Raw genomic sequence first — 24,210 nt, 5'->3', positions numbered from 1 at the left:
AGTGTGCTTTACAACATGACCAGAAAGAGCTTCTGATTAGTGACATCTATATATATATATTTTACATCTCACATGGCTCATACTTTTTAAACTTGGAAGTGTTGAAATAGGAGTCAAACCAAAATGAAATCAAATCATTAGAACTGAAGCATTTCCTCACCACACTTCATTGATATCATTATGTTATGCCAATGGATATTCAATCCATTGAATAACATCAAGTACCTCTCTCTGGTAATGAAACCTAGAAATATATAATTTTTCTGTCATTCACACAAAGCAAAGATGGGCTTCAGAAGGGAGGAATTCAAGGATGGTTCAAAAACTCATGGGTTTGGTTCAGACTACGGTAATACAGAAAGTAAACAAATTAAAGAAAAAAATGTTAGGCTCTGGATCTGAATAAAAGTTCACATATATCCAAGGTTAAACAGATGTGACAGGGATCCATTTTTAATTTCAAGGCTCTAAATTACTGAAGGAGCTCACAGGTTGAAGAGGATAGCATAGTTATAAAAATAATGTTTTGCAAACACCCAAGACTGTCTTCCCTGGGAGTCTGTAAGTTCTCCCCATTTCCTTTGGCAATTCCAGTTAACTGCATGTTTTTATTCCTCATTATTACATTATTTCATGCCTGAGGAGAGACTAGTCTCATCTTGGCATAGTCTTGGCATAATTACAAAGCAGGGAAATTTTTGCATCCCAAACCAAACTTCAAACTTCTTTGGAATCTAGTAATGTTCAAATCCAGTTACTGAATTCACACACACTTTTTACTTTATTTAATATTTCTACTGCAACCACAATTATAATTTGCCATTGTTATGTTTGTCCTCATATTTATGCACTTCAGAAATAAAGACCCTTAAAAAAGGGTTCTGCCAATTTTTTATTTCAAAGTCAATACGCTGGTGAAATGTATTTGACATATATTCCTTGGAGATTGTGCATATGAACACAAAAAAGAGAGAGAACAGGGATTTTTTTCAACCTGTAGAAGAACTCAAGGCCTATTTCTATCTACAACCAGCCAAGCAGAGTGTGTAGAAAAGATGGAAGAGATTTCTCTTCAGAGGTGCACAGTGAAAGAACAAGAGGCAAAAGAGACAAAACTGGAACATGGGAAATTCCCATTTGATACAAAGAAACTTTTTTACAATGAGTGTTTTCAATCACTGAAAGAGGTTCTTTAGGTGACAGTGGGTTGTCTCCATCCCTGGAGATATTTGAAATGTGACTGGGCAAGGCCCTGAGCCACACGCTCCTTTGAGCTGCTCTGGACATCCCTTCCAACAAACATGGTTTTGATTACATATATATATATACATATACATACAAATATATATAGAGAGTGTCATTAAAAAGATACTTGACATTCATTATTTCTTTTTCTCTTAAATATGCACAAATACTGCCTAAACATTGATACTACGTGTTTAAAATACGTTCTGGTAGACATGAAAACTCTACCATTTCTGGTAAAATACTGGCTTGAACAAAACTAGTTTCCTGTTACTGAAATTAATGGAGTTGGAAAGCTGAAAATCAAGTCATAAAGAGATGGGATTATTGTCACCATACCTGTAATAAGTTTTTCTGATTGAATTATTGTGTTGGTGTTAAGAGAATCTCACATGAGTAAGGTTTTATTAGAAATGCTGATACCAATTTTTTTTGTTTTAAGTATTTTGCAGAGAGTGTAAGCAAGGATAGAAAAATAGTGTTGGTGGGTTTTTTTTTTTTGTTTTGTTTTGTTCAGGTTTTTTGTTTGGTTGTTTTTTTGTTTGTTCTTGTTTGGGGTGTTTTGGGTTTTTTCTGCTCAAGAGCAAGTTCCATAAAAGATTTATATCACATGGATATAATTTCAGGAAATAGTATCTGTCTAGCAAATTCAGACTTATGGAGGCACTCAACCATTAATTCTCAGCCAAGTGCAAGTATCACCAGTTCCAGTCACATTTTTCTTGATTCAGATCTTTGTACAAGGATATTGATTGTTGATTCTGGGATCACTGTGCACCACTTGTCTATTTTGGTTAAGTATAACAAATATAACAAATAGCAATAACAAAATTATTTGCAGCATCTTTCTGTAAAATAGCTATAAATTCTAGAGGGATAGGATTGGCATCTAAACCTAGCATGCAAAAGCATACATGAGAACACATTAAAACATAAGTTTATGTTAGTCAGAAATAGTTTTATATTATATATATATATATTATAACCACCGTTATGTGGTTAAGATAGTAAGTTTAAAAGTTTAAAAATACATTTGCCTGAAAATTGTGGATATAAGTACAAAAAAGGACAAGATTATTCTTTATTTACTTGTCCTAATATTTACACAATTTGTGTGAATGCCAGCATATATAGTTTTTTTTACCTCTTTCATATGCCTTAAGCAGCAGAAATAATAACTGAATAATAAATTATGAGTAAACCATAACTATCTTTATTGACTGAATGAACATTTATTAAGTGAACATGGAAATATCTCAAGTTTCTTAAAAAACTCACTTACTTAAACTCACTCACTTTCTTAAAAAACTGGGGAGAAGTAATTTTTTAAAAATTACTAAACAGAGGTGAATTGTTTGTTTGTTTTTCCAGGCATTCACTTGTAAAAATTTTGATAGTTTCAAAAGAAAATCTTTATTTAAAGTTTTCCATCATATTCCCATAAACCTGCATTATAATGGCTTTAAATGAAAGCAAAACTACTTAGTCTCACCAACTCTGATATTCCCCAGCTGGTGACTGTAAACCCCAAGTTCTTCCTAAGTTCCAGCCCACATGAGAACAGTGTCTTGTGACTCTTAGACAGCCCTTTATCACATCATACAGAGCAAAAAGCAGCAAGGAGGAAAAATGGAGGGCTGAGATAAGAAGAAATAGCCCTTCCTACCTCCTTACAAATATTTATTGCTGAACAAGACACTGGTTTCATTTTCCACTACAAAACTTTGTCTGGTTTTACAGGAAAGATTGCTTTACATACAATTCTTGTGCCTTCTAAAATGATCAGTTAGTATTATCTAGGGAATTTATTGCTTTCCAGGGAAACATGGAATGTATAGATGATAGAAGAGATTATTGATTGTGGCTACAAATCAAAGGATAATTCAGTAATGTGTGACACACCTTAAAGTATAAGACTGTTTCTAGAAACAGAAAGTGCAAGTACAATGAATAAGCATAATTATTTAAAGACAGATTCTATGCTCCAGCTTAGTTTCATTTCTGTTAGGACAGACCATGAAAAAAAATAGGTGAACTTGTCAGAAACCTAACTCAATAACTCTAATGATTAATAATATTATTTATTGTATCACTATATCTCTCCTCATAACCTGTGTGTTTAAAACACACATGAAAACATGTAAGAAATGGTAGCAGCAAAGAATTTAAGATGATTTTGAAGACATTTTGTAGTGGCAACCAACAGTGGATGCACTGGGCCAAATCCTGTGTACCAGTGATGGGTACTCATCATTGATTGCTTTTACTCAGCACCGTGACTGGTCAGTGCTCTGTGAGCTGTTTTTGGATTTTTGGATGAACATTGAGTGGAGTTTGTGAAATAGTTTCAAGCATAGTCATAAAAGCCTTAATGCCCAGACCATTTAAATCTAGACTGCTTTAAAACTAAGTTGCGAAAAAAGGTATTAGTCATGTATAAACTTGTGGACTGAAGCGATTAAGGTGGTGGAGTCACCAGACCCTGGAGAGGGTCAAGAATCGACGTGGCATTGAGTGCCACGGTCTAGCTGATAAGGTGGTGATCGCTCAAAGGTCTTTTCCAGCCGAAATGATTCTGTGCTTCCGTGGTTCTCCGGGTCGGTGTCGTGTGTCATGCAAGGGCCTTTCATGGAGACCTGCCAAGGCACCCAGGCAGAACCCTGTGTAAGCGTTCACAGTCGCTCTTATCTCACCCCTCCGTTGCCCTGGGAAGACCTGCAGAGGCTGGCAGATTAACGATGACCTACAGGGTGACAGCACGCCTGCATCTACACGTCGGACGGATGAGATGATTAATTCAGGGTAAGTGGGTACGACAACGGTGATGTTGTAATCACGGACAAGACGGGAGGGCACCGTGGGAGCGCTGCACGGAGATAACAGCAGCCCGCTCGGGCACACACCGCGTACAGCGCCGAGCCCGCACCCCCGAGCCCACCGTGGGCTCCGCCCGTGGGAGGCGAAGACCGCCGGGCCCATCTCCGCTCCCCGCCCGGATCCGCCTCGGGGCCCGCCCCGTGCGGGCAGGGCCGGCCTGGAAGTGACGCGGCCGGACGGGCGGAGCTGCGCGGCGCTGGTGGCGAAGGCCCCATGTTGATGTCCCCGGCGCCCTCGGCGTCTGCCTAGGTAAGAGGGGTCCGGGGCCGGCTGCGGGGCCGGCCGGGGCCGACATGCTCCTTCCCGCCGGCGTCCGGCCGCTTCTGGGCCGGACCGGGGCGGCCGGGCCGTGCGGCCACGGTTCTGCGCCACCGGCCCCCGCCAGCTGTTCGGGCTGGCTGTGGTGGGCAGGGGAGCGGCGGGGCCCGGCTGCGGGAGCCGGCGGGGCTCCCCTGCCCGCGGAGGAAGAAGAAGGCCCGGAGCCAAGGTGACCGCGTCGGGCAGGTGGCGGAGCAGCGGCGGGGAAGGGGCGGGAGACAACGCAGGTGGGGGCCGGGGGTGTCGAGAGCCCGGCACCGCAGCTGGAGAGCTCCAGGAGGAGCTGACTGGGGTGGTGCGGCTCGTCCTGCTTTTGTTTTTCTTGCCCGACGAGCTTTTCCTCCTTTTCGCCGTCCTTTCCGCTGCGCAAAGCCAAAGGCGTCGTTCAGCCTTCCCGTGGGAAGAGCTTGTCATGTCAGCAATGAAGCCTGTGCGTAGCTCTTCCTCCTCCTCTCCCGTTTCCTAGCCGGTAGCTGTGAGTTAAGCGAGCAAGTACCCAGCATCCCCATAACTATCCTTGAACTGTAAGTAGATCTGAGCATCACCTAAGCTCCGGGGATTTTCCTGCTAGGCAACAGTAATCCCAGATGATTGTGCTGGTCTGCACAAGTTAGATTTGTGAACAGTTCTGCTTTGGGGTTGGAAACCAGCCTACATTTACTGGTTCCGCTAGAGCTAGTATTCAGCTATGTCTGCTGACAAACAGTGTACAGAAATGGATACTTTTTTTTCTTTTTTTTCCTCTCTCTCTCTCTCTCTTTTTTTTTTTTTAATTAGTATGTGCTCAGGCTGAGATACATAATTTAAAAAATAGAACTATTGAAAAAAAAGCAATTTGTTTTGTTATTAATGCTGTGTTTTCTCTTTTTTTACTTATTCTGGCTAATGAAAATTAAACACTATTTCATGTCAATGCTATTTGGCTAAGTTGCTGAATTACTAAAAATGAAGTAATATGTTGCCCTTGAAAATAACTAAGGTTATTCTTTTTTCTTTTAGAACTATAGAAATTGCTGATGCATACTATCTATAGTTCAGAATGAAATGGAGAGATACCTTGAATATAATCCTCTATTTTGAGATGTGTGGGAGTTTTTGAGATTTTACTGTGCTGTAACATTTCCTCTTCTGGACTCTGAAACTATATAACTGACAGGATTTATTGTGTACCCTGTTTTCTCTAGAAGACTGTGTGATCTTTACTCAGTTTATTGCTTGTGGAAGTTCTTCTTTTTTTCTTTTCTATTAATTTTCACAGTTTTCACAAGCTTGGTGTTTTATCTTGTAATCCGTGTTGGTTGGTGTACAAGACTGTTTTTTTATTTAATAACTGATACATTGAAATAATGTCATGGCTGCCTGCATGTACTTCATGTGTTACTCTAAATTGAGCAGTAATAACCTTAAAATACTGATGGCTTAAAACTAAACCACCCCCCCCCCCCCCCCCGTATTTATATTTAATTTGTTTTGTATGATGGATATCTGGTTATTTCAGAGTGCATTTTGTTTCAGAAAGCACAAAGTGTTTGCTACTTATTTTTTAACTGGTGAAATTTTAAAAGGCTATAGGAGATACACAAACAGCTTTTCATCTTTGGACTGCCTGAGGCTTGTGGTGGCCTGTGTCCTTTTGGTTTTGGTTTACACATATATCTTCAATGAAAGTAATATTTTATGTCATGCACTTGGCAGTTACCTCTTTCAAGGTGTGAATGTCCTTGGTTGGTATAAAATTACCTTAAACAGCAATTGCAAGAACAGGATAATTCATCTTTCAGATGAAATGTGAGATACATAAGGCCCTAATCCTCCTAGTATCAAATTTTTTGGACAAAATTGTGAGTGTACAATGGAATCAGACACTTCTCAGTTGCATATATTCTATTTTTCTTAGATATTGCTGAATCTGAGGAAGGGATGTTCTTGTTTTGCTTGTGAAGCATCTTGTGTTACTGTAATTTGTAGCACTGTATCCTGAACAGGCTAGTGAATGGAAAGCACGATTAAAAGCTGTTGCAGTCCAACTGATTAGTGTTAATCCCTCCAACTGCATGCATGCCTCAGTGTTCCTGCTGTCAATGCAGGCCATTGTTTATGGTAATGAAGCTAAACACGAAGTGTGTGTTACAGTGAGAATAGTAAAAGATGCCCACAGACTGCTAAACGGGGTCAGGAAAACTCTTGAAGAAGTAGAGGAAAAGCCTCCCCAAACAAAACCTTCCTGTTTACATTAGCTTTCTTATTTTATTTAAAAAAAAGTCTTGAAATGGAACTTTGATACTTTTACTGAGAGGGGAGAAAAAACTTCATGTATAAAAAGGCTGTGTAAAGCACTGAGCAGTACAGATTTGAGAAAAGTTTAAAGCAGGGAAACCACAGCTTTTGTTTCTCCTTCTCTAGCATGTCTAGAACCATTAAGAATCTTTCATTAAGTTAGAACCCTGCTTTGTTTTCACACCACTGCTTTTATTTTCCATTTTCTAACACTGAGATAAAATAGTGGGGACATTCAGCTAAGCAATGCTTTCTCTCCATCTAGATGTCATTGCTGAAATGACTGCTCTTTTTATTCTGAGAGGTGGTTGTTTTGGAGAGATGCTGAGGCAGTGCACTTTGGTGAATTTAGTCTATGGCTCTCTCTTTTTGGAACAGGGGAACTAATTGCTAGGTTTTTCTGTCGTATGTATTTCAACTAGATTGATTTTTGTAACTTAGCTAGTTTTTCCACTATCTTCAAGTAACAACTTCTATGATTTTGTTACAGATAATCATGTCATCCTTTCAAGAAGTTCCGTCTTCAGCTAGCACTTTGCAGACCTCCAATTTTGCACATGTGATTTTTCAAAATGTTGCGAAAAGTTATCTTCCCAACACTCATCTTGAATGTCACTACACTCTGACCCAGTTTATCCATCCTCATCAGAAAGACTGGGTTGGTATTTTCAAGGTAGGTTATGCTTGTTCTATTGCTATTTTTCAAATATTTGCTTGTTCTCTTGCAAGTTAAAAAATTAAATCTCAACAGCAGTAAACTAAGTTGAATATCACTGAAGTGATGTGTTGGTTTCTGCTGTTAGAGTGTCAGTTTTATAACGAAGACCAAACTGGAGACCAAAATTAGAGGAGTGAGTCCAGCTGGAAGTCTACTAGAGTAAAGAGAAAGTTTAATGTGTGCAGAATTAAATAGAAATTATTTGAAAAGAGATGTGTGGTTATAGAGTGATGTTGTGAACAGGACTGGGAAAGAATGTGATACTGTGTGTGAAAGGAATGAAAACTATCTAGTTAAGGGCTTTCGAAATATACAAAAACTCTCCTTATCAAAATGTTATAGACTGTTCTGTTTAGCAAGAATCTTGAAATTACTGAAATATGAATGTAATGGCTTTGTCTGTTTGCCTGAGTGAGGGAGGCAATCAGACAGCATCTTGAATTACTAATTATGTAAAAGAAAAAAAAAAAATTAATTAGGTAAAAGAAAACAGAAGTTGGGAAACAGTTTTTCAGTGATTACACAATACTGTGTACAAAGTACAGGCGTATCATTTCATGTTGACTGTGATGATAAATTTCATAAACTATTGACATTATTTTACTTTAACAGAGGCAATACTTCTGCAGTCATTTTGGAAACATGTTGAGCTAGCATAAGACAGTGCTACTGTTCAAAGAAATATCTTTTACGCAGGGTGGCTTGTTTCTTGTGCTTCCTCTTTATGTGAAACGAGATCTTGTGTGGTGAATCAGACCAGATTTTGATTGAGGTTAAGATTAGTGCTTTGTGATTTTTTAAATGGAATTCCCCAAATAAATTTCCAGTTTGCCTGATTCTCATCAGTACAAGGAAAGGAAGCATTGCAAGATGGGAAAAGAATAATTTTTTTTTTTTGTGGTTATATCGACTTACACTAAATGTTATGAATATACTTAGTATAGTTGCAGTACACTGAGTTAAATGGAGCCAGCTGTCTAACTGTATCTGTGTCTACAAGTATGTATGTGTAATGTTTGCAGTAAAATAAACTATGGAAACATAGTCATCTTGGGATAGATAATAGAAGTTTGACTATACTGTGATCCGAGTGTAAAAATGAGTGACTTCTAGAGAACACATAACGAAGCACCTGGAGGTGGCTTGATATCTGATGAAAGCCGAAAGAGGTTTTATTGTTTACTTCTTTAAAACATATATGAAGTGGGTGAATAAAGTGAGCCTGTGATTGGAAAAAAAAAAGGACAAAAGAAAATCTTGACTTGTTATGAGAATAGTAATTAATGACCATCAACATTGGCTAGTATGCTATGAAAGTGGGGTTTCTGTGAGAGAACTCAGTGTTAATTCACAGACTGTGGAGAGGGAATAAAGTTCACTTTGTCTTTTTGAAGTGCATAAGTTGCTTAGAAAACAACTGTTCAAGCTGGTGTCATTTAACCTTTGTCTGAATTTGCACAGAAAGTAGCTAGTGTTGTATTAGTGAACAGTGGACAGAGGAAAAAGGCACCTAGTTAAGAAAAATCAAAAAACCTCAGAGAAAACCCCAGCAAACAGTGGAAATTTGGGATTGGTGTAGAAGATAACTATGAAGTAAGATTCTTCCAGTGCTCTCTGTGAACATTGTTGGTTTTGGTTGTAATGTTGTTTTTTATTGAATTTTAGGGGTCAATGGCTTCTGCAGTATTCTGTCTTGTTTGCTTTACTGTTTAGATAACAATTTTTTTTTATTGAACTGAAAAAAAATCTTACGTAAAAAATTAGGTACTTTTTTAAGTGAATGGTTTTTATTTAGGATACAAGCACATTTCTTCAGCAACAATGATGTCTTGAGTAAGTAGTGGTTGTATATATCCTTATATTATTGCTTTTGTTTTGCTTGTCCAGCTGTTAGCACAGCTGCACCATGAAATGGATTGGGGGGGGTGATCTGTCAGGAAAAAATAGCCTCTCCTCCCCCAGCTTTTACTGTCTTATTTCATAACTGGTTTGGTTCTTCAGTTTGATCATGATGTGGTGCAATGGGCAGCTGTGCTGGTGTCATTGTGATGGAAACAAGGGGACTGTGAAGATATGTGTGGGAAGGACTGTGCCTGCTTTATTGGCATGAGTGCATAATATGGAATGACATTTGAAGCTTCTTTTTCAAATATTTTAGGAGTTTTCTTCTTAATAGCAGCTTACTTGAAGTTGTAAAAGTTAAGACTACCAACTTCTCTGCATATGCTGTAGGTGAAATGTGATTCTTTTTTTGTTCGCAGTGTAAGTTGCTAAATGTTGAACTTCAGTAATAATGAGCAGAAGGCTTTGTGGTGGCAGTAACAGGTTTAAAACTGTTCCCAGACAAAGTAATTTTGTATTGTTTAGAGAAATGAGGAGCCAGTGTTCATAAACTGAAAGAGTAATGTTGCATATAGGAGAATTATTTCAGACATACCAGTTCCTTTACAAGCTAGATGTATCTAAATGCGTACACTAATTCTGGGATTGGATGTCTGGCAAAAACTGGGATATGTAGGAACTACAATAATGAGGATATTATCCTTTAGAACAGAAGTTCTGCATATGCATTTTTTATTGGGTTTGTGTTTATTTTTCTTACTTGCAGGTTTTGACCCAGTCTTCAAATCTGTTGTCTGTCATTGCTGCTATGTTTTTTTTGGCTTTTATGAAAATCTGGAGAGTCATCTGTAATCAGGTGCTAAAAGATCTTGATCAGTTATATCCTTGCATGTTACCAAGAAAAAAAAAAAAAGGCATTTTTTCAGATAAGTACTGGTCTAGTATTTGGCACGGACATGCTGAGCCTGAGTTCCTGTTCATGCAGTTTTATGAGAACTAGAATTTGAGATCAGCTTGTCTACTACTGAGGGTTTCTGTGCAGCATAACCTGATGGTTCCTAGTGTGAAGTCAAAGGTGAGAAGACTTACCATCCTTGATTGATTTCATAGGAGGTCTGTTTTCCTAGTGTGATCCAAGACCTCTTTATTTGTTTCTGCTCATCTTTGGTTAATCAGAATCTGGAGAGGCCTTTAATGTAACCCAAATCTAAACCTTTGAAATGAGGTAAAATAATGAATGTGTGCACTACATCTGGTTGCAAAATTGTCCTGTCTGTAGGTAGTCCTAATTTCCGGCTAAGGTGGTCTACATCTCATGACTATAAAATAAAATAATCATGTGGCTGAGTGATATTTTTTGCATTATTAATACATAATGTCCAGATTTTCAGAAGTGTTTGAAAAACCTGCTTGGTTTCTAGGAAGCAGCGCCTACCTCTTTGTCTGGAGCATATGTCTGCAAATAGGGCTGTCAGATGTTCAGTGTAAAAGAGAGGCAGGTTTACTCTGCATCCTAAGGGCACAAGGGAGGGATCTTATGGGCATTATAAGAATTATCTCATACAAGAGATACAAACATACATACTCAAGAGAGTAGTATTAAAGGTGTAGGTGTTTGTGGGGTGTATCATAATACTTTGTGCATTTCTGACGATAAAATTTAGCTGAGACAAGCATTCTGGAATGACCTGCAGTATCAGCACATAATCCATTTTACATATCTTAAGCTAATGACTTTGGTCTTGCTATGTCATTAATTAACTATTCCATAAAAACTTTTCTGTTCCTCAGTTTTAGTTAGTATATTTTTCTAAGTGATCTACATTACTAGTCTTCTAGGATATTGACAAGTAGACATGCTTTGATAGTGACTGTCTCAGGGCATCCCTAGAGAAGAAAAGGAAATATTTTCTTTCTTAATTTCCACCTTTTTAATATCCACACCTTAAAAATGGTGAGCTGACATCCTGGTAACCTAACATATGGAACAACTGAGTAACAAGAACTGGGAAGATCTTCATAACTTATTTGAACACAAAAAGTACCTCTTCCTCAGAGAGAGTACTCAGTGTTTGCAAGGCCACTTCTGTGCTACTATTTGTGCATCAGTGCAGTGCCTGTGTTTACATGCAACTTAATTTCTGTCTTTTCAATGTCCTTATTTATAGAAGATCTCAGAATTAATTTGTCTGTAGTCAAAAACTTCTGTAATACAGTTTAACGCTATATTTGATAGAGACTTGAGAAACAACTTGGTGTTTGCATTTTATCAAGGCATACTCTGGGTTATTTAGTCTCCTTTGGACTGCAAATAATAGTACAGCTTGTGTGAGTCATTTCAATGTCCTGATTTTGTTGTAGATTGGTAACTTAAATAGCAATTACTTCCACATATACAGATTACATTCTGAAGTACAACGAAAGATCTGGATGTGGTTTTGCCACGTGCATATAGAAATACCGTTTTTCTGGCATTGAATTATCACTGCACAGCTGGCTATGGTAGATACAGGAATGTGCAGAGTATGTCCTGTTGTTAAAATAGCTGGGAAAAGAACTATTGGAATTCAAAATGTTTTTAAGAATTGCTATATCTGTGAATTGGAGTGATTCTGTTGGTTTCTGGTTTAATTTCTTTGGAAAGAGAAGTAAATAGTACTTGGCTTAAAAAAGAAAATACCTGGCAACGTTACTTGCTGTTTCTATATGAGATGAGAAGGATAATCTGGGTTTATGTGATGTTATCTTTAACAAGAAATTTTAGCATTTTTTTCCAAGTGTCATTAATTTTCTGAAACTATTTGGTGCGGTAGGTTGTAGAATTGGCATAATAAAGTAGATAGTAACTGATAACAATTTTTAAATAAAAGGCTATGCTAATTGATAGCTCTCATGAGATGTGGTAGAGATGTGGTAGCAAGGGAATAGTTCACTTAAACCCCACCTGCTCTTTATTAATACATTTACATGCTTATCTCCTGAAGTAAGCTGTAGCTTTGTTACTCTTTGATGTGTCTTACATTTCTTTGGACAGTAATTTACATATGTAACAGGTTTACTTTTAGGGAATTCATATTGTTTCTATATTTATTTTGATTTATACCTAATAGAGGAAGTCTAGGCACTCTGTCAATACCATTTTGACACATTCCTCTGAACTGTGAGGTAGAAATATAACCAACAAGAGATGATCATAACTTAGGATCCTGATAGTTCCTTGATATTGCAACGAGTACCATATGTTTGCAGTAGTCCAAATTAATGTACGTGTTTGTAACATTCAGCAGAGATGGATTTCTTTGGGTCTGGGACTGAGAGAACATTTTGAGATTGCAGCCTTTCATAAAGAATCTAGAGTATTTTGCAACCATCTTCTACCCAAGAATGTCTCAGCCTTGGGGCTCCTGTTGTATAACTGATTGTAATCCCAGCGTGAGTAGCAAGGTCATGTCTGAAGTGAAGGCTTAAGCATCTTGGCTAAGTCAAAGCTGCATGTGGTATAAGGTGATCACAGACATGCTAAAACCCCCAAGGTTTGACTTTGCTTACTCATTTTGAAATATCTATGCCTGAATGTTACTACAGTGTACTTAATACTTAAATAAGTACTTTTCCTTATGTCTGTGTTCTGAAATTTTTTGTACAGTTTGATTCTTTCAGAACTGCTATCTAGATACCATTATCTAACGATGCCTGTGTCCAAAAGTACATTGCATCAATGGTGTGTCAGTGTTAACAATAGCATTAACTCTCAGTAATGTGGCTGGTATGAGCTTCACTGCACCCAGAAGTTTTCATTTTCCTATGTGCTAGTTGTTTTAGAAGAACTTGGTGCTTGTAGCTGCCTGCTGTAGATTATGTGCTGTAGTAGCACAGGTATTGCTGTGACTTTCAAGTAACGCTACTTTACTCAGGGTTATGGCTCAAACGAAGCCTGCTTGGAGAAATCTCTTCCTATAATATTGGTCCCAATACTGTTTTGCTTAGACACCTGTGCTGTCAGTGGTTTGGGGCAAAGTAAGTGTCTCTTACCATGTGAAACATGGAAAGGCTGCTGACTTACTGTTTTCAGTACTAATTAGACTTTTCCATTGTCTGTAATTTTGCTTCTTTCAGAGTTATCACACTGTCTTCTTGCAGTATTTAGGGTGCTTTGCGAAATTTCTTTCTCAGCTATTTAATTTACCTTTTAAATTAGAAAAGGGCATAACTTTTACTCTGATAAATTTTGTGGTCAGGTATTTTGTGTGATTTTTTTTCTTTTTTTTTTTTAAATTGGATTGTAATTAGGTGTCTACAGTGAGGGCCTGCTGATTATGCCCAAGTTGGTTCAGCTAAACAAATGTTTTCCTGGGTCTGCTTCTTTGGCTTATTGATGTTCTGTAGATGGGTCAGGCACTGTTAATGTAGCAGAATGAACACTACTGTTCTTTCAGCTGTGTAACAGCTTTCTGAGGCTGGGGAGCAAAGTGCCAAGGAATCATCCTCCCATGCCGATGGGCTTTCTTTAAAGCACTATGCCTCCAGACTGAGTTGACTTGCTTTACCAAGCAATTATAAAAGGAAAGAAGTTTAACAAAATGGAAAATCAGAAAAAAACCTATTTTCAATGTTCATCTGAAACTCAAGAAAGGAGAACAAAGTTGGAAATAATTTTTACATTGAAAACATTGTGGAGTTGTAAAGTAGAGCTTTTGCCTTAGAAAAGCTTACATTCTGTGCAAGATGAACCAGATGAGGGTTGAAGTAGATATTGTGTAACTCATTATTGCTATACAGACAGGCACTCCCTATTTATGTGCCCTCCCTCATCCCCCTGTTTATTTTTCTACTTGGCAAATTTTCTTCAAGCCATTCTGTTGAAACATACTGTGGGTGATATGTGAATTTGGGAAAGCTAATCTCACTGTGTGATGTGACATTGCAGTAAGAAAGGAGCTTGTATCTGTGGGACAGCATACAAGCATACATGCTTTTGTGATGACTACATGCCTATTTGTTAGTAGAAGGAAAACCTGTCTAGTGTGAGCATTATGGGACAGCTGAGTTGTCCCTACTTGCCCAGCCAAACTGCAAAGCACTTGGACTCTTAACCTTTACCAGACTTCATAATTTCTACTGTGGCTACTGAGTTGGTTTATATGACTGAAAAGTGTTTATGATGCCCTAAACTGAAATAAGTCTTTGTGCTCAAAAGTAGAAGAGGAATATCATGAATGGATTACTCTGTAATGGCCTATTAAAGCTTTCCATTTTATGGAGGGTAAATTAAATAAAGCGGTGTTTCTGTTTTACATTTACATAACATAATCTGGATATGACATTTTTTGTGGGATAAATGATGTTTAGTCATGTTTTGGTTTAAAAACATAGATAAGAAGGTGAACATAGGATTTGATTTCTGGATTGTTAATCTCTTGGTTAACTTCTGGAGGGAAAGCAAGAATGTTTACATTTATGCACGGCTATCTAATTTAAAAATGTTTTTCAGAGTGGAGTTTGAAAGAATTAAATGTAGAGAAGATAGAAGAATGTGTTGATTAGCAGATGCTAATCAACAACCGAGTCGAACCCGGTTGTAAAATGGATTTTTTATTTCTATTGCTTTAGGGAAGTTGCATTATCTAAGTCTTACGTGCTCTTTCGACTGAGAAATAAGAATATTTCTATTTTTGGGTTTTGAACTCTGAGCAAAATGTTTTCAGAGTTTTCAATGAATTCCTTAAAAAGTAGTGGTATCAGCACAGTCAGTCAATGCAGATGGCTGCTGTTCTCATCAGGTGATGAATCTGAGTTCAGACTTCACAATGAGTGAAGCATAGTGAGTGCAGCTTGAGAGGTCATTCTTCATTTTTCTCCTCTGAACTTCGAAAGTTTTGTGTCCAAGTTCTTCTATAATATGCAGTGTTTGTGTGCTTAAATGTGGGTATTGTAATTGTTGCCATGGTCCATTCCAGGTTTTTAAGTTGGACTAATAAACTGTGCCTCTTATGCTTTTCCTGGCTCGGAGAAAATTCCCCAGTGTGTCCTAAAGAAATTATCATTTATATAAGATTTCTGTTAGTAAAAAAGTACTACTGTGCATCAGTGCATACTTTATACTTTGATTGGAACTTGGTTTCATGTTTGCAGTTGACGTTTTGTTGGTTGTGGGTGTTTCTTGGGATTTTTTTTTTTTGGTGTTTTTGGTGTTTTATTTGTCTGGTTGGTTGGGTTTTTTCAACTGATATGTGAAGTTAACTTTAACTTTGGTTTCACATTGTGGTCCATAATAATGTATTCTTCATACCAAAATAGAACTGCTAACTTCAAATCAACAAGAGTTCACATCTTTCCCCTTATTACTGTAATTTAACAGCTAAATTCCAATTATTAATGTAAATAAATATGCTTGGAGCTTCATAAATTGTCATAATTTTAATAAATTTTTAGAACTTGCTTAGTAAATGAAGGAAATGAAAAATGATACAGTATTACTGAAGACTTACTTAAAATATATTTTGATAATGGATGTAATTTCTTTCAGTGGCTTTTTAAATTGTTTTGTGTTTCAAATGCAGAAATGAAATTTTCAAATCTTTCTAACAAGCATTTGTTTGTTTCCTATAATGTTTTCATGGAAAGTGGTGCTCAGTGTTAGTCGTATCAGCTGTTCTGGTAGTTTAAATGGCCAGACTCTTGTTCTTAGAGGCCTGACAATTTAAATAGCCATTTTCCTCCTGTCAGTGTAGTACAGGTAAGGTGCTCACATTGAATGGGTTCTTGTGTGGAATCTGGACCCCTCTCCCCTTTCAGAGACTAACCTGGAAGATAGTCTGTATTATTTATGGCAGGTTTTATTGCTATGATTAGCAGTAAGACAAATAGTCTAGCTTTTCTAATTCCTGTCATTAAAAATGAAACTTTTTCCAAGCTAATATGCCTGATGTTGCTGAGGATGCTGTTTGTTTTGCTTCCAAAGCTATAGGGTTTTTTTATCATATAAACTCACTGTGGGGCTGCTGCTGAATATTCCTATCTTCTCTTCATATTTTTCACTTTTTGTTTCCTTTCTAGCTTTTGCCATTAGTTTTAGTTTCTCAATCCTTATTTACTTTCCCTTAAGCAGTATTTAATTTTTTTTCATATAGTTTTAACTATAGTTTTAGTTGTCTTTAGACCACTATTGGTTTTCTTTGTGATCTGAAAGAAATACCTATGTCAGAGATCACATTTAAATCATTGCTGAGCCATCCAGTGTGTGCTGTAGTCTTGTATCTCTGATAGTATAATCTGTTGCCATGGAGAAGCTTATGACTATGTATATGTATATATATATAGTACAGTATTTTGTAGTTTGGAAACACTGTGTACTCCATACTGGGCTTATTAAAGCAAATATTGAAAAAAGATACAAAGTACTAAAGTAAAAGTCTATTTAAACCTGTTGATAAAAAAACAGATTTCTTTTTTTTTTTTTTTAAAGATCTACATCCTACACCAAAACCTTAAACTTGTTTTTATTTTATTCTCAGCATATCATTTTGTGGCTTTGCTCCTTGTTTGTACCATCTAAGAAATAACCCTGTGGAATTTAATGATATTTATTGTTGTATAGGAAGGATGTTGAAAAATGTTGCTAAATTAATCTGCTTTGCTGCAGAATACTCACTTTCCCCTTTTAAAATGCATTAAGCTGTGAGGAAGATGGCATTTGTTCATACTTCCTTGTCTTCATTGTCACATTTTGACACGTGCAACGTGTAGCAGGGAAAACCCTCGTTTTGTGAAATTCTGTGCAGTGACAAGAGCTGTTGGGCAATGCACACCTGCTGATAACTTGAGTGTGCCCATTAAGAAAGGATGGAATTGTCGTGATCGTAAGAGCATAAGACAGGGAACCTCGCCAGAGGAAACAGATGATGGATGACAGGAAATGTGGGGAATTGTTACAGAAAACGCTTGTGGGGCAAACCGTCCTGGGTATTCCCTGCTAGCTCTTGATGTGTCACAGTTTTCTATTTCCCAGTAGTCACAGATTACACTTACACTTAAAAATACAGTGCCTGCTGAGAAACAGACCAAGAGGGTTATTTGTTTTCTACATAATTATTCTTTTTGTTTGTTTCAGTATGGCTAAAGTTGTAACTGACCTCAAAAAAATCCTTTTGTTGATTACTACTACAGGTAGAGAATTGATAGAAATAACTGTTGGTTTCAGGATAAATCACTAAATTTACAAATCAATATGTGATATCTAAGAAAAATACAAAAAGCTAGAATTCCAGGAATTAACTTTTAGTTTTTGTGTTTATGTTCACTGCATTTTGTTTCTTCTCTATGTTTTCCAGTGTTAATTATCAGAAGGAATAATGTTGTTTTAGCCAGGAAAATAGCATCAGAAGCAGTGTTTGTGTGTATTCTGGTTTTTAACAGATGAAAACATTATTGCACTTCTATACTGTATTTTTTATGGACATGATAATTTAATTTCTTTTCTGAAATGAAAACGATGATGGTGACTTTTCACTCACCAAGAACTCCATTTAGAAAGCAGAACGCTTTAGTTTAGGACAGCAAATAATGGTATATGCTTCTCTTTTCTGAAGTAAAAGTAAGTTCAGGAAAAAAAAAAAGGTTTGAGCTGGATTTGAAGATATGACTAATGTGAAAATTTGCAAAATGTTTCCTGTGAACTTTTATTGAGCAAATATTGCTTTTACCACCTTCAAGTTACTGGAAGAGTTTTCCTTGTTATTTCTGAGACATTTAAAAGTGTGGGAATAACAGCCCCAGGAAGTCTCATTTCACTGACATCTTTAAAAGCTTCTTGATAGGAGATATTGTAGAAATCTCCTTTGCTAAGAATAGGCCTAAGATGTAATAGGTGATTCCATTCTAGTGGATGTGTTGAGCATCTGCACTGATTCTCTTTAATAAGTGTTGCCTTACAGAAGTAATGAGAATTTCATTTGGTTTCACTGTTAATCTGTGTTTTTTGTGAATTTAAAAAAGGCTCCATCATTTTCAACATTAGTTTTTCCACACTTCTTAATAAAAAGTGAAGGAGTGAATGGGAACCTATTGGAATAATCTATTCAGAATTTTTGAATTAATGCTATGTGTTAATTTGCATATATGCCTATATGCATATATAATTGCTGCTTTGCTATTTAATTACTTTCACCTCTGATGTTCTCTTTGCCTTTGCTTATCTAAACTTGTTCTCCTTTTTTTTCAATTGACAATTATTTTAAAACCCCAGCTATTAATGCTTTTAAAATACACTAATGCAATGTATTTTTTATAATGGAAGACTTCTAAACTTGGAGTTTGGAAGTGTAGCCTTTTGAAGCAATGAAAATCATGGTTGGTAACTAAATATTTTGTTATTGTGTGTGGGTATTTGGTTTTTTTTCTTCCTCTTGAAACATTGTCTCATCTGATAAAAATTGGGAAACAATTTATTCGCTTTCCATATCTTAATTCTTCCATGACAGTATATACAGTTACTGATAAACTGTGCAACACCTGGCATTTGATAAGGTTTTGGTATTTTTTTTCCTTTTTTCATCAGTGGAATAAATACATTTATTTTCCTTTACTGTTATGCTATTATTAATATCCATTGCTTTGTAGTAGTTGCTTTGGCTTTCTGCTTTAGTTGCACGTATTTCAAGCCTGTTGGGATGTACATCTTCAGAGGGTAGAATCATAGGCTCATAGAATGGCCTGAGTAGGAAAGGATGTTAAAGAAGATGTAATTTCAACCCTCCTGCCGAGGGCAGGGACCTGTCTCACTACACCCAGTTTCTCAGAGCTCCATCCAGCCTGACCTTGAACACTTCCAGAGATGGGGCATCCACAGCTTCTCTGAGCAACCTGTGCCAGTGGCTCATTGCTGTACAGAACTGCACTCTTAGGAAAACTCTGAAAGCAGAGGGTTTTTGAAGTTAGCAGGAAGACTGTGCTGACTTAGCTAAGTTTTCAGGCAATCTGTTTTTGTTTTCTTTGCAGACATAGCGTGTATGTATGAGAGAATTAGCATTTCAGTGAAACGCACGTCTTTAGCATTGCAGAAGTTGTCAGAAAAATTCAAGTGTCAGTTGAATATGCTCTTTCAGTAGCACAGAAAGCTTCCCCTCTCACTCCTTCCTTTTTGGTTTCTGATGAACCAGTTGGATTGTGGGTACAAAAAAGTCAACATTGGCAGAACCTTCACAAAGAAAATTTCACTATAAAACCAATAATTAATATTTTTGTATTTTTAATATAGAAATGTGTATCTTTATAGAAAAAAATTAATGTGCCAAATAGTAGTTTAACATACAGTGAAGACTGTCTGGTGTTTTACTTTATATAGACCCTTTTATTGCCTTAGACCCACTTACTGCCTTAGGTAACAAGCATAATAAAATTAATGCTAAATCTTTGACATGCTTGTTAAAATATTCCTGATTGTAAACATTGTTAAGTATCTTTTTATTGCATTTTGAAGCAGAAATATGCATATTACAGTATGTTGTTAAGGCCAGACCATTATATCTTAACTGTGTATATCGAATTCTTCTGTTTAATGTTTTCTCTTTCTGTTTTTTGGTGGGTTTTTTTTTGTTTTAATTTTTTTTTGTGGTTTATTTAATTTTAGGTTGGTTGGAGTACTGCAAGAGATTATTACACATTTCTTTGGTCACCTATGCCAGAAAATTATGTGGAAGGATCAACTGTTAACTGTGTGCTAACTTTTCAAGGTGAGTCTAAGGCAGTATCTATCTCTATTTTCCAGCCTACTCAGCTTTTTAAATACTTAACTGTTCATTTAAGTGCTGAGCATTGTATAACTGTTCTGGAGTTTAAAAAAGATAAATTGCAGGAGAATTCTGAACATTTCACTGTGGGAAATTTAGTCTTATTTTAGGTGTCAAGGAAAATGGTAAGGAGAAGTATGTGAATTAGTATGTTTTTTACATAGTAGTGGCAGATATTCATGATTGATAGAGGAGCTCTCCTGGAAACTATTAAAATACGGTAAGTGACTTTGTTTAACCATCATCAAGCTTTTTTAATCTTGGCCTCTTTTAGTACATTGTGTCTTTACATAGTCTTTTGTCTCTGGACTTTAAACATTATCGATGTGAAATGATTCTTGTCAAAGAATAAATAGTGTAGGTGATGATTTCATGAAGGTTCAGAGGAGTCAGAATTGTATGGGACCTTTTTGCCGCAAGGAGTTGATGGAAATGTCTGAAGCTTTTAAAAAAATAATAAGGAACAAGCCAGAAAATGTTACACCACTGTACAAGTCTATACTATAACTGCATTTTCAACACAGCGTGCAGGTCATATCCTCTCCCTCCCCTTTGCAGTCTCGAAACAGGTAAAGTGCAACAAAGGAGATCAAAATTAAGAAACAGCTTCTCTGTAAAGGTGTGGAGTTACCAAGATGAGAGCCACACTTGTTAAATAGAAAAAGGGACAATGCCTGTGGGTTATGATGTGGGAGATTTATGTCTGATATTAGGAAGAGCATTTTTACCATGAGGGAGTAGTGCAGCTCTTGACCAGGTATCCTGATTGTGAAGGATGAGAATTCCATACAGCTGTTTACAGCTGTATGCCATTATGGCCACAGTAATCTCAGGTGCTGACAACATTCTCTTGAGTGGGAAATCTGACCAAGTGGCCTTCCAGACTTCCTTCTGCCAGGTTTTTCAGGCTGGGAAAGGGAAATAATATGAAGTGACTGCTGTCTCTAAAATCAGCTACCCATGGCATGAGTGGATTAACCATTCTATATGTTCAAATAAATAATAACCATTGATGTAAGCTACCAAGTGGCAAGTTCAAAATGCAGGTAGAGATGATACTCTTATAACACAGTCAACATGCAGAACTTGTTGCTGCAGGATATGACATATGTCAAAAATCTACACTCATTTGAAATTTTATGTGAAAGAGCACCTCCACTAAATTAATGCTTTTCTGCTTGCAAAACAGAATTTTATGTACAGTCTTACCATCTTTTTTGCTTTCCAGATTTGGCCTTAGTCTTTGTTCATGTGTGTGTTTTGCTTAAAACATAAAAAAAAAATAAAATAATTGAAGTCCTGAAATGATGACTGTATTATCTTGTCTTATTAAAGCTGCAAATAGTGATAGCTTTGAGTTCAGTTCTTTCTCTTGCCAGGTATTTTTTTTCTTCTGGTGCTTTCAATGATGATCATATCCACGTGGTCTTACAACCTGATAACCATTTTATAACCTTGAAGTTGATTGAAAATTGTGTGTGCTCTGTAGAAACTGGAAGGAAATCATTAGTTTCTTTTACAGTTACCAGAGTTCACTGAATGAATGAAATTGGTTTGGACAGAAATTAAAAGGAATCTAGAAGAGTAGAACTCTTCATGCCATTCAGTCCTTTGTATGTAGAAATCTTACCACACATGAAGAGACCAAGTATCTCTGCCCCATCTGTTACATTCCATCCTGACAGATCTCCACTTTTATAGAGCTGCCAGATTGAATCTCCATTCAAATAGTCTCCCGGTTGTGTTTGGCAAGATATTTTAATGCTGCTGAGATGAGATCAGTAGAGCTTACAGGAGCTTAATTATCTGAGCTAAATAGTAAATGTTGTGCAGCATGTTAAATGTGGTTGGTTTTGTTTTGTTTTTTTTATGATCAAGTAAGTGTGCTGGAAGAAGATAATCAGAAATCTGTTTCTCCAGTACATGTTAGAACAAGAAAAAAAGACTTTCAGTAGTTTTAAAATCAGATTGTCTGAACCAATATTAAAATGTGCTGAAGCAGCAATGTAGATTGTTCTACATTTATTTCTGAATAATTTCATCTTACCTATGCACTGAATCAGGTAAACTGAACTACAGTGCTATATAGGAAAGTGTAGCCAAGCCCAAAAGCATGAATCGTGATGTTTTGAGATTCAGATACTGTTCCCTGAGTGACTGTTAATAAAGTATATGACTAATGGAAACATAAAATTCTTGATACAAGTGCTGTCTATATGGCAAATGTAATGTTTTACTATTTCTAGGAAGGGTAGCTAAGAGTACTGGGAAAAGACTTCCAGGAATCTGTAGTAAAAGTTGGTGAAAACTTAATGATAAAGTTAGAAAGGGAGAAGATTGAAATGTGGTGAAATAAGAACTGAAATGGTTGACATCACCTGCTGGACTGGGTAAGGCTTTATTATGTTAGTGTCACTGTCAGTCTGGCTACAGTATCAGAAAATAAGTACTCTGAATAAAGCTGGATGGTTTTCATACCATTAAATTAGGTAAGGCATGGGTCTTGAATGTACTAATAAAGGTAAAAATGACAGTAGTTCCCAAAAAGATTGTTTAGCCTTCATAAATGTTACTTTGTGAATCCAAGTCATGCAAGAGTCTTAAAGCCTTAGTGGGCAACAGTTCAGTTGGATAGTAACACAGAAATTCTTCTCAAATAATTTGCTTGCACCATGTACCATTACATAGCTTCAAGAAAGGGGATTTATCCTTTCTAAAGTCTAGAAAAGTTTTCAATTTTAAAAAATAAGCTCATAGTTTAACTTCAGGTTCTTCCCTTTCAGCTGGTTTCATCCATTCAGAGCATTTCTGTGCTTTGGCACTGAAAAATAGCAAAAAAAAAGATGTTTGTCCCACAAAGCCTCTCCCCTCCAAACCAGTAACATCAAAACCCTATGTACAGATGGTATCTGGTGAAGTTGTAGATGTCTTGTCATTACATATTATTTTGTCTTTTTCTGTTATATTTGGTTGTGTAGGTAATTCAAGGCCAAAAAAAGGACTTACTCTCTGTTCTGTGAATGTACAGCAGTCACATGATAATGTGGTCATGATGCAACTTCAAGGCATCTGATTGCTAATGAATCTGTTTCCTAAATGTATAAACAGCAGCTATTACCTAATGTATGTGAGGTGATGTGTACATATAGCAGCTAATGCCTAACACTGTTTCATCTTTGTCTTAAATGCTAGTAGAAATTGCTGGGGGATGAAGCTTACTAAATAGCATGAAATCTTTAAGTCAAACATAATGTGGTAATCTGTCTGCAGAGGGAGATCTGTAAGCTTGTGTAGAATATTTCTTCAAATATGAATTTGTTTTGATAGGATACTATCTACCAAATGATGATGGAGAATTTTATCAGTTCTGTTACGTGACTTACAAAGGAGAAATCCGTGGAGCAAGCACACCTTTCCAGTTTCGTACCTCTTCTCCTGTTGAAGAATTGCTCACAATGGAAGATGAAGGAAACTCTGATATGTTAGTGGTGACTACAAAAGCTGGACTTCTTGAGGTTTGATATAAAACTTCTTAAAATGCTATTATTTTTTATACTATATATGTACAATCACAGATACTGAAGAAAAAACTAGTAGGAAAAGACCTATATGTGTCTGTGTAATGTATCTATTTCTGGCTTGTTCTGTAGTATTTGATTGAGGTTAGAACATTTGCAGGTTAAGTAAACCAAGACGTAAAAATGTGTAGAACTAAGCATGGACTGGGAAATGTAAGAGTGGATATTACCCGTCTTTCACATCTGTAGTCACTGACTAACTGGAGGGCAGGAAGATATTCTTTGTGTGAAATGGTGCTTCTTGTAAGGAAAAAGAGTTATGGAACCAGTGTACTTTATTTTTGCCCCAGTTAAGAGCCCTGGAGACCGAGCTGAATAATTGCAGGTGCCTAAGTATTTTAGAGTAGCTCTTGTTTTATTTTAAGCAGTTTTCTATGTGTTGTGTTCCTTGCTAGAGAGATGTGGTAAGACTTAGGTGCTAATATCCAGAGTCAAGGTGTTTTATATTTGCTTGTTGCTGTTTGTAGGCTTAACACTATTTAAACCCAAACAAATGGGAAACCCAAACTAACTTTTGTTTGAGTTTTTTCTTGGAAAATTGCTCAGTGCAGTTCCGTTACCTTGCCAT

General features: G+C 36.7%; 1 protein-coding gene across 11 annotated transcripts in view; it reads left to right on the top strand.

The window, feature by feature from the left end:
- Positions 1-2,492: 2,492 nt before the first annotated feature.
- Positions 2,493-24,210, top strand: part of TAX1BP1 (Tax1 binding protein 1) — a 56,318-nt gene continuing 34,600 nt past the window's right edge. For 4 of the 11 annotated variants that reach the window (XM_086852950.1, XM_086852910.1, XM_086852928.1 and 1 more), the window contains exons 1-4: positions 2,493-4,047; positions 7,208-7,390; positions 19,905-20,007; positions 23,392-23,579. In XM_086852950.1, coding sequence (XP_086709076.1) covers positions 7,214-7,390; positions 19,905-20,007; positions 23,392-23,579 — 468 coding nt within the window. In that variant the 5' untranslated portion in view covers positions 2,493-4,047; positions 7,208-7,213. Of the gene's footprint in view, positions 4,372-4,396; positions 4,610-7,207; positions 7,391-19,904; positions 20,008-23,391; positions 23,580-24,210 lie in introns of those variants that run through there. The other 7 variants (XM_086852899.1, XM_086852865.1, XM_086852925.1 and 4 more) reach the window with 7 other exon arrangements.

The sequence above is a fragment of the Cyanistes caeruleus genome, chromosome 1, assembly GCF_971803275.1.
Source record: "Cyanistes caeruleus chromosome 1, bCyaCae1.hap1.1, whole genome shotgun sequence".
NCBI classification, from domain to species: domain Eukaryota; kingdom Metazoa; phylum Chordata; class Aves; order Passeriformes; family Paridae; genus Cyanistes; species Cyanistes caeruleus.
The sequence above is the reverse complement of the archived record's forward strand: the minus strand, read 5'-3'. Positions and strand labels throughout refer to the sequence as shown.